General features: G+C 41.7%; 1 protein-coding gene across 1 annotated transcript; it reads right to left on the reverse strand.

Moving 5' to 3' along the window:
• Nucleotides 1-589: 589 nt before the first annotated feature.
• Nucleotides 590-17,765, reverse strand: MCM4 (minichromosome maintenance complex component 4). The gene is made up of 16 exons (XM_077876996.1): nt 17,560-17,765; nt 17,024-17,188; nt 16,561-16,724; nt 16,365-16,466; nt 15,546-15,641; nt 15,369-15,464; nt 13,807-13,945; nt 12,621-12,841; nt 8,980-9,100; nt 7,325-7,584; nt 6,519-6,884; nt 5,932-6,059; nt 4,739-4,946; nt 3,141-3,369; nt 2,020-2,153; nt 590-1,237 (listed from the first exon to the last, which is right to left on the reverse strand). Exons 1-16 carry the CDS (start codon nt 17,627-17,629, stop codon nt 1,145-1,147), a joined length of 2,592 nt encoding a protein of 863 aa, XP_077733122.1. The 5' UTR covers nt 17,630-17,765; the 3' UTR covers nt 590-1,144.
• Nucleotides 17,766-18,305: the final 540 nt, after the last annotated feature.

Consider the following 18,305-nt stretch of genomic DNA (forward strand, 5'->3'; position numbering starts at 1 on the left):
TTTGGTGAAGCTCTCTCCCTAAGCAATGCCTCCTTCAAAATACAAGGTATTTTGCAAATCTGCCAAGAACAGCACAAATAAGAATGAGGGCTCACAAAAAGAGAGAGTTTGATGAATATTTGCCTCTAAGGATGCCTGGGTGGCTTCAGTTGGTTAAACACCCGACTCTTAGTTTTAGCTCAGGTCATGATTTTGGGCCATGGGATCAAGCTTCACGTCAGGCTCTGCACTTAGCACAGAGTCTGCTTGAGATTCTCTGCCTCTCCCTCCACCCCTCCTCTCACTTGCTTACACTCTAAAAATAAATAAATAAACAAAATCTTAAAATTTCAGCATATCGGGCACTGGGGGTTATTCTGTATGTTAGTAAATTGAACACCAATAAAAAATAAATTAAAAAAAATTTCAGCATATGGTGGTTTTATAAGAATGCCTGCTAGGATTGAAGTAAATTTGAAATAAAATGGAACTTATTATAGGGAATTTCTTTTGTGAGTTCTAAAATACTTATTACCATTATGAATTTCCATGAATATGGTATTTATTAAAGCTTTTTTCTTAATGAAAAATAATACCAAATAGCCAAGTATTACTTATTCAATCATTTATTTAGGAAAAAGTTTACAAATTAGGATAAAGTAGAAGTTAACCTAATCAATTCCAATTGCCCATTTAAAAAAATCTTATGGGAGCCATGAGAATAAGCCTCTGGTGGTCCTTCATTACTTCACACTGAATAATAGGCTCTGGCTAAGTTTAATCTCATATTACAAAAACTTCAAGCATATGGATGATTGCCTTTACCAAGTCCAGCACAAAAACCATGACCCAGACTGCCATCTCCAAAACAGACTTAATATCTTGCTATATATATATGTATGTGTGTGTATGTATACACACACACACGGAAATACAGATTAAAAGCATTAAAACAATGGCATTTAAAAAATGTTAAGTGAAAACACAATTCACTAGTAAAACTGAAACTAGGTTAGAAAATTTTTATGGAACCAAATAACGACTAAGAATCTATTTCCACTGACAGCAACTGTGGCAGCTGATTGGCCCCTATGTTGCACACATATGCATCGAAGTGCAATGCCCAAGAGCAGATAAGCAACACACAACACTGCTCACAAGAGCTTCAGAGCAAGCGGACAGTTTTGCCAGTTACTGTTAAGAAGTCATCATCGGCTAAGGCACGCAGGGCTTCTTCAAACATATCTTTGGTAATTGCCTTTGGGGAAGAGATGGAAGTAATTATTTTACACGTCAAGTACTCCCTTATCTGTTCCATACACAATGATTTCAATGTCAAGAACCACCAGTCTGTTTCTTAGGTTCTAATTCAGAAGGGGCAACCATTCCCTGTAGAGGGCCTGATGGTGAACACACAGGCTTGACATCGATCCATACAGTGTGTAGAAATATTTGACTCTGTCCCTGTCGTGCTAATGCAGCCACAGAAAATATGCAAATGAAGGAGTGTTATGAAGGAGCTCTTTTCACTGAGCACCCAACTGTATTTACAAAAGGGAACCTGATAATTTCATCATTACATTATGATGCATGGCTGTTAACACCATTTATAATAGCAAAAAACTGCAAACATCCTAAATGTCCAACGGCTGGTTAAGTAAATGATAGAACAGCCATGCAAAGGATTTTACCCAATCATTATAGTAATGTTATTGTGCCTGTTTACCATCACACATGATGTAAAAAGCGTATTTTTAGTTAAAAGCCAAAGAAAAAGCAAGTTATAAAATAGCGTTTTAACTCTAACTATGTTCATTTTTCAAAGAAAAGACACGTGTACACATACACATATAAAAACCATTAAAGGAATACAACAAAATGTCATTATTTCTTGATGATGGGATCATGGGTGACTTTACTTTTTAAAAATCCATATCTTCATTTAATACTTAAAGAAAAAGATTTAAAAAAAAACCTTAAAAGAAAATATTAAGGTAAAAAAAGAAAAACTATTAAGCAGAAAATACTTAAAACACTTACTATGTCAGATTGTCCCCGGATATCCTCAAAGAGTTGCTGATATTTTAGAGCTGGTGTCTTGCCCTTAGATAAAATAAGTTTTTTCAATGCTTCAGCTAACTCTTCTTTCCGTTTACGAGACGTAGCACTCATTCCTGATTTAAAAGAAATGAAAAAAAAAAAAAAGTTAATGAAAATATTTCTTCTGAAGGAAATGAAATACTGCAAATTTAATAGTGTCACAAAAAGGTTAGGGGACAGTGGCTGCGTGCCAAAATATATTCAAAATTTTGAGTTCTGAATTCTCTGCGGTTTCCAATTTTCTATAAGTCAGTAACTGCTCGTTTCCACTGAAACACAGTCCACATAATCTGTATAGCAGGCAGTCAGCTCATTGAGAAATGAATTACTTCTTTTTTTATTTTTATTTTTTAAAAAAAGATTTATTTATTTATTTATGATAGACAGAGAGAGAGAGAGAGAGAGAGAGAGAGAGAGAGGCAGAAACACAGGAGGAGGGAGAAGCAGCTCCATGCCGGGAGCCCGACATGGGACTCGATCCCGGGACTCCAGGATCGCACCCTGGGCCAAAGGCAGGCGCTAAATCGCTTGAGCCACCCAGGGATCCCGTACTTCTTTTTTTAATTTTTTGAATTTTACTTATTTATTCATGAGAGACACAGAGAGAGGCAGAGACACACATAGAGGGAGAAGCAGGCTCCTCGCAGGGAGCCCAACGCAGGACTCGATCCCAGGACCCCAGGATCACAACCTGACCCAAAGGCAGACGCTCAACTGCTGAGACCCCCAGGCGTCCCAAGAAATGAATTTCTTCTTTAAAGTGGACTAACACAGGTGCCTGAACAGCAGAAGAGGAGACAAAGTCCTTGTGAAATCAGATACAATGTGGCTTGTGCCCATGCAAGTGTACTAGTGCATATTTTTCTCAACTTTTAACAGATTCTCAAAGAGGTCCTGATCTCAAAAAGGTGAAGTACCTCTGCCACTTCAAATAATTATTAGCTTAAATGTGAAATATAAATTACTTACATATTTCGTGTGTCTATGTGTATATATTAATGCATATATGTATATACATATTAAAAAATTCTCATGTGCTCTTATCAATGCAAACAACAGACCTGTAGTCAGAATAGATATGTCCACAATGCCAGTCCGAGGGTCAGTGGCAGACTGCTTCAGAGCTTCCCGATGGAGGCGTTTTGCTTCTTCAACATCAACTGCTTCAACTTTGCTTGAGAATCGTACTTTAGCATGGGCTTCTGCTAATCGAATTAATGATTCCAGCTGTCGAGGGTATGCAGAAACCATTCCTCGGCTGCTACCTATCTTCCTCATGTCTACATAAGCCTAGTGTAAAAAGGAAAAAAAAGCCCAAAACTTGTAACGATACCTTAGTTTTGTGATTGAACCTTGAATAGTTAAGATTCTGTTAAATAAACAACCAGCTGCCAGGTGCAGCACTGAAGGGAATTAAGAGTCAGATTTAGACTTGGGCCTTAAAATTCATCAAGATGGTTGAATCTGATGTGGCTATGAAGAATGAGAGTAGATACTGAAGTGTGTGAGGCCTGGCACTCAGGAGACACAGTTTGTTGGGGTAAAGGGCAGGCCACAATTATAGCAGAGGACTAATTAGGATGTCTGAAAAAGGTGCTCAGGCACCTTTTTAATTTGTATTAAATTAAATTTAATATTAATTAAATTTAATATGTAAGTTGTATTAAGCTTACATATATGTGACATAATTTTTATTTTTTTTGAGCCACTCTCAAGTGTATGATACAAATGGACAATTACACGTCACATACAACTTTCTACTGAGTATTTTCAGGGGCTTAGTTAGGAAGTAAAACCCATCAAAGCACCAGAAACCTTAATGTAATGTTTGAATAACTAAATGTCATTATGCACTGCTGTCCATGTGAAAGGATACTGAAAAATGATTTTAAAGTACTCACAATTCAATTTACTTTTTAGAAACAAGCAAATTAAATTAAGATTACTTCTCCAGATTTACAAAGTTAGTAAGTAGCATACTTATATTTCAACTCGGGTATTCCCATTTTAAATTCACTGTGCTTATAAACATTTAATTATAAAAAGTTTGTACAGGGATCCCTGGGTGGCTCAGTGGTTTAGTGCCTGCCTTTGGCCCAGGGCGTGATCCTGGAGACCCGGGATTGAGTCCTGCATCAGGCTCTCTCCCTCTGCCTGTGTGTCTGCCTCTCTCTCTCTCTGTCTCTTTCTCTCTGTCTCTGATGAATAAATAAATAAAATCTTAAAAAAAAAAAGTTTGTATGACATATATAAAAAGAAACCTATCCCCCTTTTACCTTTGGAAAAATCATTTGCAGTACAGGAAGAAAAAGCAGTTATAGGAAATAGTATGTTATTAACAAAATTACCCTTTTAAGGGAGATAGTCAGCTAGTTACATTAATGCTATCTGCTATAGGCTCAATAAAGACATTTTTCAGGGTTTAAACATTTTTTAAAAATTTTTATTTATTTATGATAGTCACAGAGAGAGAGAGAGAGAGAGAGAGAGAGAGAGAGAGAGAGAGGCAGAGACAGAAGCAGGCTCCATGCACCAGGAGCCCGACGTGGGATTCGATCCCGGGTCTCTAGGATCGCGCCCTGGGCCAAAGGCAGGCGCTAAACCGCTGTGCCACCCAGGGATCCCCATTTTTCAGGGTTTAAACGTGGATATGTGTTACCTCAATGAGAGCCTGGCTGGCTTCCTGGCTCAGCCGAGGCATGACCATGCTGTGGGCATAAGCAATGTAGTCCTTTAGCACTGCCATGTCCATGAACTCTTCCTCCATTTGTTCTTCGCTCCGGTAGTACAAAGCGACGAGGTGGTGGGCCAGACGCCTATCATAGGCTTCATCCTGAGGGTCCAGCATGAGGAATATCAAATCAAACCTGAGAAAATATTGTAAAAACACGGTTTTCTTACTTGGGACACCAACGTACTCACATATGTAACTTAAAAATTTCTCCTGGGGTGCCTGGGTGGCTCAGTTCGTTAAGCTTCCAACTCTTGGTTTTGGCTCAAGTCATGATCTCACAGGTCATGAAACTGAGCCCTGCATCAGGCTCTGGGCTCAGTGGGGAGTTAGCTGGAGATTTTCTCTCTCCCTCTCTCTCCTCTCTGCTGCCCTTCTCCCACTCCCTCTCTCAAATAAATAAATACATCTTAAAAAAAAAGTTGCTCCTAAGCCACCTAGGCCATGTACAGTGAATGTGTGTGTAGTCAGTTAGGGCAGCCGAGGAAGAATTAAATGTCTGCTGTCCAGTTGTCTGGTGAGTCTTCAGATCAGTCTCTTTCTCCCTCTTCTGGCCCTTAGGTCTGCCTAGGAAATAGTTGGTCACAAAATAGGTGAGTCAAAGAAGTAAGATTCCTCCAAGGGAAATGTTACTGTAATTTTTAGGATTGGAAGATTTTAGAAAAAAACAAACACAACTTTGGAAAAAAGCTGAATAATTAAAATCTAAAATTCATTTATGAATTAGGGGTAGTAGTGGGGTTGAAAAAAACCTGGAATACACAAATGCACTTTAACAAATTTAATTTTTCAGAACCTTATCTGTCATGTAAAGCTGTTCTCTGTACTTCAATGATATTCTATAATGATTTTAAGACTGAGATGAGCAGTGAGTGATGGCCTTCTGAAAAGAATGTCAAGGTGAAATGTCCAAAGCTTCAAAGAATGAATGTTAAAATGGTGCCCACAGCTGAGTAGAGAAACACAGTCCTTTCCATGAAAACCTGACCATATTAGAAGAATTTGCATTATAGTGAATAGTGAAGAGTGAAGAGCTTACGATGCTAGCAATTGTTGAATTTTATTATTTTTTCTCTCACCCTGAAAATTCCTCAAATGAGCAAAGTTTTATGTTCTCATACCTTGATAATAACGTGTGAGGCAGCTGGATATTTTCAATGGTGGTTTTTTTAGGATTCCATTGAGACTCAACAGGATTTGCTGCTGCCAGAATAGAGGTGCGAGCATTGAGCTGGCAAATAATCCCAGCCTATCAGAGAATACAGTGCAGTTAGAAGCTTCATCCTGATGCTAGCAGGAACAGTGTGAGCAATCTTCACCTGGTGTGCCCTCTGCTATATATCCACTCTACCAAGAGGCACACACATCACCTGGTAAGGGTAATATCAACAGATTTATCTGGGACAATGCCATCCTCAGATTCATGCCAAAAACTGAGTTTTAGACAAATGTATGCTGTAACACATTTTTCTCAGAAACTAAACACTCTATGTGACAATTAGGACAAACTCAAGTTCTGTGAATATCATATGATAGTGGGTTAGTACAGCAAAAAAGATGAAAGTATCCTGCAGGAAATACTCAAAGACATTTAGCTGAAACCTAGTAGGAAAAGTATTCATGAGTTTCCCAAAGTTAGAACCAAGGTGAATACAGATGCTAAATTTCTTAAGTATGCCCGTGTTTACAGATGAAGAATGGGCCTCACCTTTGCAATGGAAAGAGTCTGCTGTTCCATGACTTCATGTAGTACTGATCTTGTACTTTCATTCATCTTGTCGAACTCATCAATACAGCAGATACCATTGTCACTCAGGACAAGGGCACCAGTCTGCAAGACAAGCTGCCTCGTCTCAGGGTCTTTCATCACATATGCAGTGAGGCCGACTGCACTGGAGCCTTTCCCGGATGTGTACTGGCCCCTGGGGACCAGATTGTACACATACTGCAGCAGCTGAGACTTGCTGGTCCCAGGGTCACCGCACAACAGGATATTGATCTCGGCACGAAATTTACCTCTTCCTGTGTGACTGAAATCCTTTCTTGTTCCACCAAAGAGCTGAAGCAAGATTCCCTAAACAAACATGTTTTAAACATTCACTTACTACAGAGTAACTGAGATCTAGTTTAAATGTTAGAGGTATTTTCTTATCTTGTGAACAAAAAATTATAATTAAGGGAAGGTATAAAGAACACGATAGTGCTTTAAGTTACTGCTAACCAACTTACATAGAAGCACATACCACTGTCCCTGAATGGTGGCCATGTAAATCCCTATTCTGACTCCATCTGGCTTTTGTTATGTTTAGAAATATGTAAGTTCAATGTAGATATGAAGAAATGGACAATGACCAATAACCAATAACCAAGTGAGATGGTGAGCATTTTGCTCTGTGGAATACGCAACAGTTCTTATTCTTTGGCAGCAGGGAGAGGGGGCCATAGGGGAGGATGTTTATGCCTTTTGATTTCAAAAAACTATAAATGCTGATCAAAGTTTCAAGTCACTGTTACCTTCTTTATATCTTCGTGTTCATAAATGCTTGGAGCCAAGGCTGAAGCAAGTCTCTCATAAATGTCTGGCTTTCTGGAAAGTTCCTTAAGCAATTCCACACGCTTCTCTGAAAAAAGTTTCTGCTCTGCTTCTTCATCAAGGCCATGCAGACGTTTTGCATCAGTTTTCCGATAGTGAATGACATCAATGTGAGTTTTGTAGACAGACTTCACATTACTCACTCTTGAGCTAACTCGAATAGGAACAGCTCGATAGATGCCTGAGGGCACAACCAAGAGACAGGCTTTTTACCTTCCGCTAAATGGCGCATAAACAAGCAGACAGCAAACTGCACTTAAGAAACCAGAGGTCTGGCAGTGGAGGTGGGCTTTGGCAACACTGCCTTCATGGCCCTCCTTGGACTCAGGCTTATACTGCAAAGCTCCCTGCTGAAGTGGGGCAAGGCAAGTTGGGAAGAACACAGGTTTTTGAAAAAAGACCTAAAAATGTGTCTGTATGTGACCATCCGTTAGCTCTGTGACCTTGGGCACCTATCTGAGTATAACCATATGGCATATAATCATTCTGAGACTTAAATGACACTACTTTACTTTTAGCACAATGCTGGCTTATGCTGTGTTCAATAAATACTATTTTGAAATAGTATTTTCATTTCTCTTAAGCTGAATGTAAAGAATCTGCTTAGTAATTATTCGACTAGAACAAAGTACTAAAATCCTGTACCAAAAATTTGGAAAGGAAATCCTTTTTTTAAAAAAATATTTTATTTATTTATTTATGATAGAGAGACAGAGAGAGGCAGAGACACAGGCAGAGGGAGAAGAAGGCTCCATGCAGGGAGCCTGATGCAGGACTCAATCCCAGGACTCCAGGATCACACCCGGGGACAAAGGCAGGAGCTAAACTGCTGAGCCACCCAGGGATCCCTGAAATCCTAAAATTTTTAAAAAAATTACTCAAATAAATGAATAAAATCTTTAAAAAAATTACTCAAAAATTATTTCACAGACAAGACAGCCTACTGAGTCAAAAGTAAAGATATGGTAAAGGAAAAACTACCACATGTTAATAATATTAAGTGTTTCTAGGTGAATGGCTATGCCCCAGCAGGCTTCCCAAAGAATATAATTTAAGAACATTAGAAGAAATAAATGAACAATCAACCCTTCAACCATACTAACTCATTCTCTATAGTAAGTAAACGTTAACCCTTGGGTATCCATTGGGAAATAACTAGCAAATTATTTAAAATTCCAGAACTGGTGAGTGCTGCTTTCTGGAGCTGCTGGTATAGTTCCAGTCTTACCGATACTAGCCTTGTCTGAGCTGTTTTCTCAAAATACCAATGTTATCAGGTCAAAATACACTCATGGCTCTGGAACAGTGAGATAGCAAAGAGCAAGCAACTGCAAGAACAACACATTGAAAGGTTCCATTTGCTCAGTAAAAAAGTGATTAAAGCATTATAGGCAGGAACCTCATGCCAATGAATTTATGACCAAGCCAAAGAGTTGATTTAAAAAAAAGGCGAGACAGACTTATCCTATCAATACAATCTACATTCTTTTTTTTTTCTCCAGGATCGCGCCCTGGGCCAAAGGCAGCCGCGCCAAACAGCTGCGCCACCCAGGGATCCCACAATCTACATTCTTACCTGTAATGTTCACTCTGTCTCCAGGCTGAACCTTGTCAACAAGATCATTGTGAGCAAAAAGGATGACAGTGTGAGGTGTCTGCCCTGCAGGCATATCTTCGGGAGACTCTTGAAGTTTGATCTGAAAGAGCAGAGGAAAGAGAAAACTCAGGAAATGACAAGCATAATTTAGACAGAACTGCTAGCTTTGTACCACTTAGAACTATTTTTGATGTTTACATTTATTTTTATTTTTTTTAAAAAGATTTCATCTATTTATTTTAGAGAGAGAAAGCACATGTGCGTGTATGTGTGCACCTGGGTGGGGTAGGGACAGAGGGCAAGGGAGAGAAGCTGACTCCCAGCTGAATGGGGAGCCAGCTGCAGGGTTCCGTCATATGAGCTCGAGATCACAACCTGAGCCAAAATCAAGAGTCCCACACTCAACCAAACTGGGCCACGCAGCTGCCCTACCACATTTATTTTTGAAACCTCATTCTTGGGTGGCTCAGTTAGTTAAGTGCCTGCCTTTGGCTCAGGTCATGATCCTGGGGGTCCTAGGACAGAGCCCCATGTTGGGCTCCCTGCTCAGTAGGGAGTCTGCTTCTCCCTCTTCTTGCGCTCATCCTCTCTCTTAAATAAAATCTTAAAAACAACACCATTCTTTGTTTTAATCTCCCCAGTTGCTAAAAAACCTTTACTGTGACATGAACAGACTTTGTAAGAATAACCTTTATTTACAAATTCTCCTATCTGGGGGGAGCAGTCAGTGATTTATGTGACTGGTTTTCACCACTTTAAGGTTGTAGTGGATATTTCTTTGTATAAATGTTTGTCTGAATTTCTAATTATGTTTTTAGCAATTACTTCTAGTAGATTTCCTAGGTGAAGTACACACTTTTCCGGTGTGTACACTGCACAGTTAAGCACTTTTGTGCATCTCTTCTATTCACTGTGTGCACCCCATAAACACTTGGCCTGTTATCTAACAGACACTGCACCTGGCATGTGTTGCATCTACATGTTGGGGACTCCACAGTGAGTGAAGTCACCCTCAGAGTGGAGTGAAGACAGACAACACACAAACACACAAGTGAGCATATAACATTTGACAGTGACAAATATAAGGGATAGAAAAAAAAACAGTAAGGAGCACGGGCAGTGAAGGTGCAGCAGACGCTTTTCATAAAGCAAGGTTAGGGAATGCCTTTCTCAGATCAAGCAACCTCTAGGCAGAGGTCTAATGTTGTAAGGGAGGAGCCATGTGCTCTGAATGGTAAGAACAGCAAGTGCAAAGGTCTTGAGGCAAACTTGTGCTTGGCTGTGGAGGCCTGTATTGGGAAAATGGTTGAGACACTGTCAGTGAGGTCTATGGGTACAATAGTGTGCTGTGGTGATGTTGGGCCATGTAGTTTATAGACTACTCTAAAATACTAAGTTTTATCTCGGGTCAATCTGGCAGCCTTCGAAGCATTCGTTTTTTGTTTTTTGTTTTTTTAGATTTTATTTATTTATTCATGAGAGACACGGACCGAGAGAGAGAGGCAGAGACACAGGCAGAGGGAGAAGCAGGCTCCATGCAGGGAGCCTGACGTGGGACTCAATCCCAGGTCTCCAGGATCATAACCTGGGCCAAAGGTGGCGCTAAATCGCTGAGCCACCCGGGCTGCCCTCTTCGAAGCATTCTAAGAAAGAATATTACACTATAAGCTCCTTGGGAACAGTGTTCCATATTTTTATCTCCAGCTCTCAGCACTATGCTGGCATGAGTTGTGGTAGATTTGATCCGATAATTGGTACTAATATTGGATGGAAATTTGTATCTATATTTAATTTTCAACTCTTTGGTTAGAAAAAAGGTTGTACCCTTTTTCACATTTGCTTATATTTTTCTTATTAACGCCCCATATGGGAGATTAACTTTTAGTATTTTGAACGTATTCTCTCTACCTATATTATAAAAAGTTTAGACACTGTAACAATAAAAAAAAAACTTAAACCTAGTTTGTCCCTGTGCCTACATTTACACCATTATAATCACATTAAATAAACTATTTTGTCTTTCCCACTTATTTCTACGTTGTTTTAATGACTTTATCTTAACATTTTCATTATTAAAAGGGCACCTGGGGGATCCCTGGGTGGCGCAGCGGTTTGGCGCCTGCCTTTGGCCCAGGGCGCGATCCTGGAGACCCGGGATCGAACCCCACATCAGGCTCCCGGTGCATGGAGCCTGCTTCTCCCTCTGCCTGTGTCTCTGCCTCTCTCTCTCTCTCTCTGTGACTATCATAAATAAATAAAAATTAAAAAAAAAAAAAAAAAGGGCACCTGGGTGGCTCAATTGGTTAAGCATCGGACTCTTGGTTTTGGTTTAGGTCATGATCTTGCAGTTCTGAGACTGAGCTCCATGTAGGGCTCTGAACTCTGTGGAGTCTGCTTCATTTTCTCTTCCTCTCCCTCCCCTTCTGCCCCTCCCATGTGCATGCTCGCTCACTCTAAAATAAATACTAAAAAAATTTCATCATTAAAGAGGCAGAAAAGCCAAACTTCTTTCACAATAAAATGTGTGAGAAAAACTTCAGAAAAATTGTCAACTCATTCTGCACCAGTGGAACAGCTGCAAAATGACAAAATTTAACCAAGTAATTTTTACCAATCTTTTAATTTATTTGATCTTTTTAAAGATTTTATTTATTTATCCATGAGAAACACACACAGAAAGAGAGAGAGAGAGAGAGAGAGAGAGAAAGAGAGAGACAGGCAGAGGGAGAAGCAGGCTCCATGCAGGGAGCCTGACGTGGGACTCGATCCAGGGTCTCCAGGATCACACCCTGGGCCAAAGGCGGCGCTAAACCACTGAGCCACCTGGGCTGCCCTACCAATCTTTTTTAAAAAAAATAATTTAAGTAACCTCTATACCCTTGGTGGGGCTCAAACTTAAAACTCAGAGATCAAGAGTTGCATGCTCTAACTCAGCCAGCCAGGTGCCCCAATTTTTACCAACTTATGTATATACTTTTGTCTGACATATTACATTTTTTTTTTTACAATCTTAAGTATTTCCTATGTAAATATCTCACACTAAATTTCTTTAAAAAAACATTTCTTTTTAAAGATTTATTTTTTTGTGTGTGGGGGGGGCGGTGTAGGGACAGTGGTAGAGGGAGAAAAAGTCTTAAGCAAACCTCACACTGAGTGAGGATGCGAGGCTTGATCTTGCGACCTAAGATTGCAACCTGAGCTGAAACCAAGAGTCAGATGTTTAGCAAACTGCCAGACCCAGATATCCTTCACATTAAATTTTAGTAAGTCAATAAATGGAGCATAATAGTAAAAGAATGTAGTTTTCTTATTACAAAGTATGTCAGGCCATGAGAACGTAGTGTTTATTATAATAATGACCTGGTGCTCACTGGCAATAAAAAAGGAACACTCCCATCCCAAAACTGAAGACTTAAGCTCCAAGTGTCCAGCCTACAACCCTCTAACAAAACCGACAGTGTCAAAGGAATGATGTAGCTGAATGGCATTCAGGAAGCCAAGTTTTAGGACCTTACTAATGGGCACATTAAATTTGGCTTTTTGAGGATCCAGAGAGAGAGGCAGAAACATACTAACATGCCAAAGGGGAGGTTTCCCAGGGCACCCATGAAGGCACATACCATCTGCTTGTCAGAGAACACAGAGCGGTTGTGGATCAGTGCCATGCTGTGGGTGGTGTGGCAGTGCTCACAAACAGAAGGCTCAGCAATGCGACCACGGTCAATCTCCACCCGGGCTGTGTGGGCACACACTTGGCACTGGAAGAAGGCCTCTTGCATCTCTGGAATCAGCTGGGATGTCCTGATTACCATGCCACTGATGGCAATGAGCTGGTCAATATCTGCAAGAGGTTGAGGAGACAGGTCAGCTTATCCATCAGCCACTGGCCACAGTACAGCCAGAGGTGGTCTCTTTCCTGAGCTACATTCCTGCCAGGGCAGGTGTGGGTCTGCCAACAAGCCCAAGAGAATCTTACTGGGAAACAGAGGTATCTGAGATGGCTGGAGTACAGGTAGGTGCTGTGGCCAGGGCATGAATGTTTCATTGGGTAAACTCAGGTCTGCCCTGGGATGCCCTTCCTGTGTCGTCTTCCTTCTTCTCAACTCTGATGCACCTCTGGCCTTTTGCCCCAGGGTCCTCTGTCCAACAGAGGACCTACCAAGGAAGTGGCATCCAGCATTTCCCTGCTCATCTACTTCCTTTTCAAGTTTCTCTTTCACCGTGAACTCATCCCACCTGGGTCTAGCACTCACCTTCCCTCCCTGGGCTGAGAAATCTTCTGCACTGCTCTCTTGTTCTAGGTTTTCTTTTATTTACTTTCCAAACCATATTTATTATTACTATTTCCAAAAACTTAATCTTTTGAGAGAGGAAAAGGAAGAGAATCGTCAAACAGTCTTCCTGCCAAGTGTGGACCTGAGCCGCCATCAAGAATCAGACACCCAACCCACTGAGCCACCCCAGTCCCCAAACTAGATTTCTTTCGTAAGCTCCAAAACAGGGATATTTTGTATTTGTTTTCTATAGTGATTTTGAAAACGTGCTTTAGTAACTATAAAATTATCATATTTGGGCAAGTCCACCTTAAGATAGAGAACTGTCAAGAGTTATAACATCTTTTATGTAGTTTCAGTTCAGTTGAAAAGATACAGTGGGTACAAAGGCATATTGTGTAAATGAATCTGCCGTATATTTAGTCAATTTATAATTCATTACCACCACTCTCACACCAATTCTTTTAAAATTCCTTGATGAAATAAGATTTTGGATATTTTTATGTATTTTCCTGATATTAAAAAACATTACCGTCTGGATTCAGGTTTCTCATATTCTTCGTCTTTAAAGCATTGAAGGGTCTTACTTGAATCTGATGTTCTAAGATTGAGTCAGGGTAACGGTCAAAGAAGATCTCATTGACAGCCATGTCAAAGGTTGGGATAACTTCCTATAAAAATGAATGTAAAGAAGTCAAGCTGTGTTTATATTCCCATCTTAAAATTAAAAACAAGAAATAAAGACATTTCACATTAGCAAAATATAAAAACACATGTGGCATCTAAAGTATTACCTCTATATAATCACATACGGTTTATTTTTATTATTTTTATTTTTTTTAATTTATTTTTTCTTAAAAGATTTTATTTATTTATTCATGAGAGACACAGAGAGGCAGAGACAGAGGCAGAGGGAGAAGCAGGCTCCACGCAGTGAGTCCGATACGGGACTTGATCCAGGGTCTCCAGGATCACGCCCTGGGCTGAAGGTGGCGCTAAACCGCTGAGCCACCCGGGCTGCCCAAACATACTGTTTAAAACCTTTGGGTACACTGAGAATATGCTAATCTCACCTAAGCATACTCTCATTTAAGTGTGATCATGTGTAAGAAACCTTCACGGGGATCCTTGGGTGGCTCAGCGGTTTAGCACCTGCCTTCGGCCCAGGGAGTGATCCTAGAGTTCTGGGATTGAGTCCCACGTCGGGCTCCCTGCGTGGAGCCTGCTTCTCCCTCTGCCTGTGTCTCTGCCTCTCTCTCATGAATGAATAAATAAAATCTTAAAAAAAAAAAAAAAAAAAAAAGAAACCTTCACAATGTACTGTCATTTCTTAGGCTTTTAATTAGTAACAAAAAGATTTTGAATTCATACTTTAATGCTATGGAACTTGACCAAGGTCACACAGCTATTACACAGCAAGATCAAGAAATTAAAAAAAAAAAAAAAAAAAAAAAAAAAAAAAAAAAAAAAAAAAAAGATCAAGAAATAATAACAAGTCTGCTTGCCTCCAAAAGCAACAGAATAAACATAGTTGATATGTGAATAATAAAAAGATTATGAGGTGCCTGGGTGGCTCAGTTGGTTAGGCACCCGACTCTTGATTTTTGAGGCATAACCTCAGGGTTGTGATATTGAGTCCTGTGTCAGGCTCTGCACTGGGCCTGGAGTCTGCTTAAGATTCTCTTTCTCCCTCTGCCCCTCTCACCTCAAATTAAGACTATCTCTCCTTCTCCCTCTGCAAACCCTCCCCCTACCTCTTACATGTGTGTGTGCTCTCTCTCTAAATGAATCTTAAAAAAATTTTTCTTTCACGTAAGATAATTTACTTCAACCCAAGCAGCTATCAATTTTAAAATTCACAAACTGCCAATTAAACTATGACCTGTCACTGATAATAACAACACACATCTCAATTTTGGAAATGTGAAAGTGTGAGAAAGTATTCATCTTAAAGGGAAATAAATATGATTTTCTTAAGGTTTTGTGCTCTGGAGGAACATCCTCTCAGGTACCCAGGAAATTCTGCTATTCAGAAACTCTCTAGATGTTCTGAATGTTTACTTTAATTCATCAAGGTCAAAACAAAAATCTTACCTGTGGGTAGCAGATGAGCTGTCTGTAGAGATTTTTGTCAAATGATTGTATATGTTCACAGTTTACATTTAAAAATGGCTCCCCAATTACATTAATCTAGAAGAGAACACAAGTAAGTTATACCCTGCTAAATGTCTTAAAATGCATTAATTTGATTTTATAAGACTATTTGATTACCTCTCCAAGTCGTTGCATGTACAGAGGCTCAGTAATATCTATGCCAATAGTTTCTTCTTCTTTGGCCAGAGGGTCAATAAAATGCTGAAGGAATCTCTTGATGTGGTAAGAAAAAGAGTAAGTTTGATGCATTTAGGAATAAGCAACTATTAAAAATGCAAAAAATTATGAGTATGTCCCTATTTGGAGATGGATATAAATAGTATTTTTTTCTTTTCAAAAACTAGAAAAACAAACAAAAAACCACACACACACACACAAAAAAACAAAACAAAAAAACTAGAAAGACATCAACAACTCTTTTTTTTTTTTTTTTTTAAAGATTATTTATTTATTGGGATCCCTGGGTGGCGCAGCGGTTTGGCGCCTGCCTTTGGCCCGGGGCGTGATCCTGGAGACCCGGGATCGAATCCCGCGTCGGGCTCCCTGCATGGAGCCTGCTTCTCCCTCTGCCTGTGTCTCTGCCTCTCTGTCTCTCTCTGTGTGACTATCATGAATAAATAAATAAAATCTTAAAAAAAAAAAAAAAAAAAAAAAGATTATTTATTTATTCATGAGAGACACAGAGAGAGAGGCAGAGACACAGGCAGAGGGAGAAGCAGGCTCCATGCAGGGAGCTCAACATGGGACTTGATCCCAGGTCTCCAGGATCACACCCTGGGCTGAGGGCGTGCTAAACTGCTGAGCCACCTGGGCTGCCTGACATCAACAATTCTGAGCCACTTAAAAATCTACCTGAGTATTACAGCAACTTAGATATTGTTTATAAGCCCTTCCTCCCAGCATTTTGAGACCCTAAAGTATTAAGGTACAGCTCACCTGAAAATTTTCTTTGCAAGTTGCCACATTTACATCTGTTCCCCAGATCACAAGTTTTTGGCCTAGAGCCTGCTCACTTGCCACTATATCTTCTGTTGCTGCCTATACAGAAAAATACAATAAAACCAGTTAATGGGGAGTTACCCCTTTATTGTTCCCCAAATGCCACTGTCAGAAGATTGTATTGTGTACTCACCACTTCGGTCTGCAAATCCACCTGCAGGCCTTTCCGAGCAGACCCCAGGTCAGGCCTCTGCCTCACAGGTGTGCCTCTAACGCCACTCCTTGGGGTTCCGTCCACCCGAGAGCTGGGAGTGCCATATGTCAGTGGTGAACTAACGTCAAAATCAAGGGGAATTGCTATAAAGACAGAATTTGAAAAGACAAACTACTGTTATGTGTTGACTTAAGTCTTCTCAGCACAATGGCAAATAATGTTCCTTGTAACCTGTGGTCGTTAAGATTCTGAGAACTACTAAACTTTTCAGTGAAAAAGCACGAAGGCTTCTTTTTCTATTCAGTACGCCCTAACATGTACCCAGCTCCGTACTCTTGGTGACATACTAGCTCACGACGGTTACGGCCACGACGGGTTAACAAACCCCTAAAGCATCATTCGTATAATAACCGCAGTAGAACCTAGATTGCCCAACACACACTTGAGGGCTGTATCTGAGCAGGGCTGGAGAATAAGGCGTCGTGCGCGGCAGGGCTGTGTAGGTCAGCTCCAGGTGAGGTGGGCATAGGCTGCAACTCTCCGGTGGAGGTAGAATCGTCGCCCCTCCGTCTTTGATGTGGTGATGACCTGGCATCCTCACTTCGAGCTTGTGACATACAAAACAGAAAACACGGCAATCAGTGCTCGCGCTGGGTCTTCCCGGAGCGCCACCAAGTCTCTTGGGAACACGCACAAACAGAACGGAGGCGAATGGGCACTGACATGCACAAAACGCAGACACCACCCGGCAAGGGTGGAAGCGCGGGCGCAGTCCTGCCGGTCGCACACAGTGTGGCGCATTAGTGTCGGCAGAGCACAGGCTCGGCTCGCGAGCACCGCGGACCCGCCGGGCGCACACGCCGCGCTCCGGGCCTGAGAGGAGGCGCACACGTGACTTTCCCCGAACGGCGGGAAAAGGCCGGGGGGGGGGGGGGGACGGCTACCATGGCGGGCTCGACTTCCGCGGAAGGGACTTACGCGTCTGCGCAGGGGTGGTCCGCCCGCGCCGGCTGCCGCGGCGGCTCGGGGTGGACGCCGGGGACGACATGGCGCTCGGGGTACCTCCGAGAACAGGGCGGGTTCCAGCCGCGTATCTCCGGCTCGGCCCCTCGCCGCACACACGGCCGCGGGGCTCGCGGAACGCACCCGCCGGCTCGCTCTCCCGCACCGGGTAGGCAGAGGAAGTTTCGCGCCAGCGGCACCGCCGTCCCCGCCCTCGGCGGGAGCCCACCAATCATAGCGGCGCTCTCTGTGGCCCCGCCCTCGGGAGGTACCACTGCGCACCGACGAGGCGGGGGAGACTGCACGGCCGCCCTCAGCGTCCCGCGGACGGCCGACGCAATCCGCGCCCGCTGCCTCCCCTCCGTCCAGGTGACTTGGCCCCTGCTGGACCCGGTTTTCGCGGGAAACCTGGGGAGTCCAGCCAGACTGTTCCCGGAAGGTTAAGGACAATATTCTTTATCCCGTAAGCACCTGCATTTCTAAAGACATTACACATGGATTTTTCACTTTCTATCGAGGGGCAACTCTGTAGATCTTGACTCAAGCCCCTAGCTTGTCTTTTTTTTGTCTCTGGGATGTAGTCAACTCTATTCGCCAACCATCCTCCCCATCTACTTCCGGAGGTCACACAGCTGGCTTCCTGTTTCTACGCTTCCGTGTGTATGCTAAGTGCATTATATACGACACATTCGGCAATCTGCCAACCTCTTCATTCAGGCACA

Source organism: Canis aureus, chromosome 28 (genome assembly GCF_053574225.1).
Source record: "Canis aureus isolate CA01 chromosome 28, VMU_Caureus_v.1.0, whole genome shotgun sequence".
Classification (NCBI taxonomy): domain Eukaryota; kingdom Metazoa; phylum Chordata; class Mammalia; order Carnivora; family Canidae; genus Canis; species Canis aureus.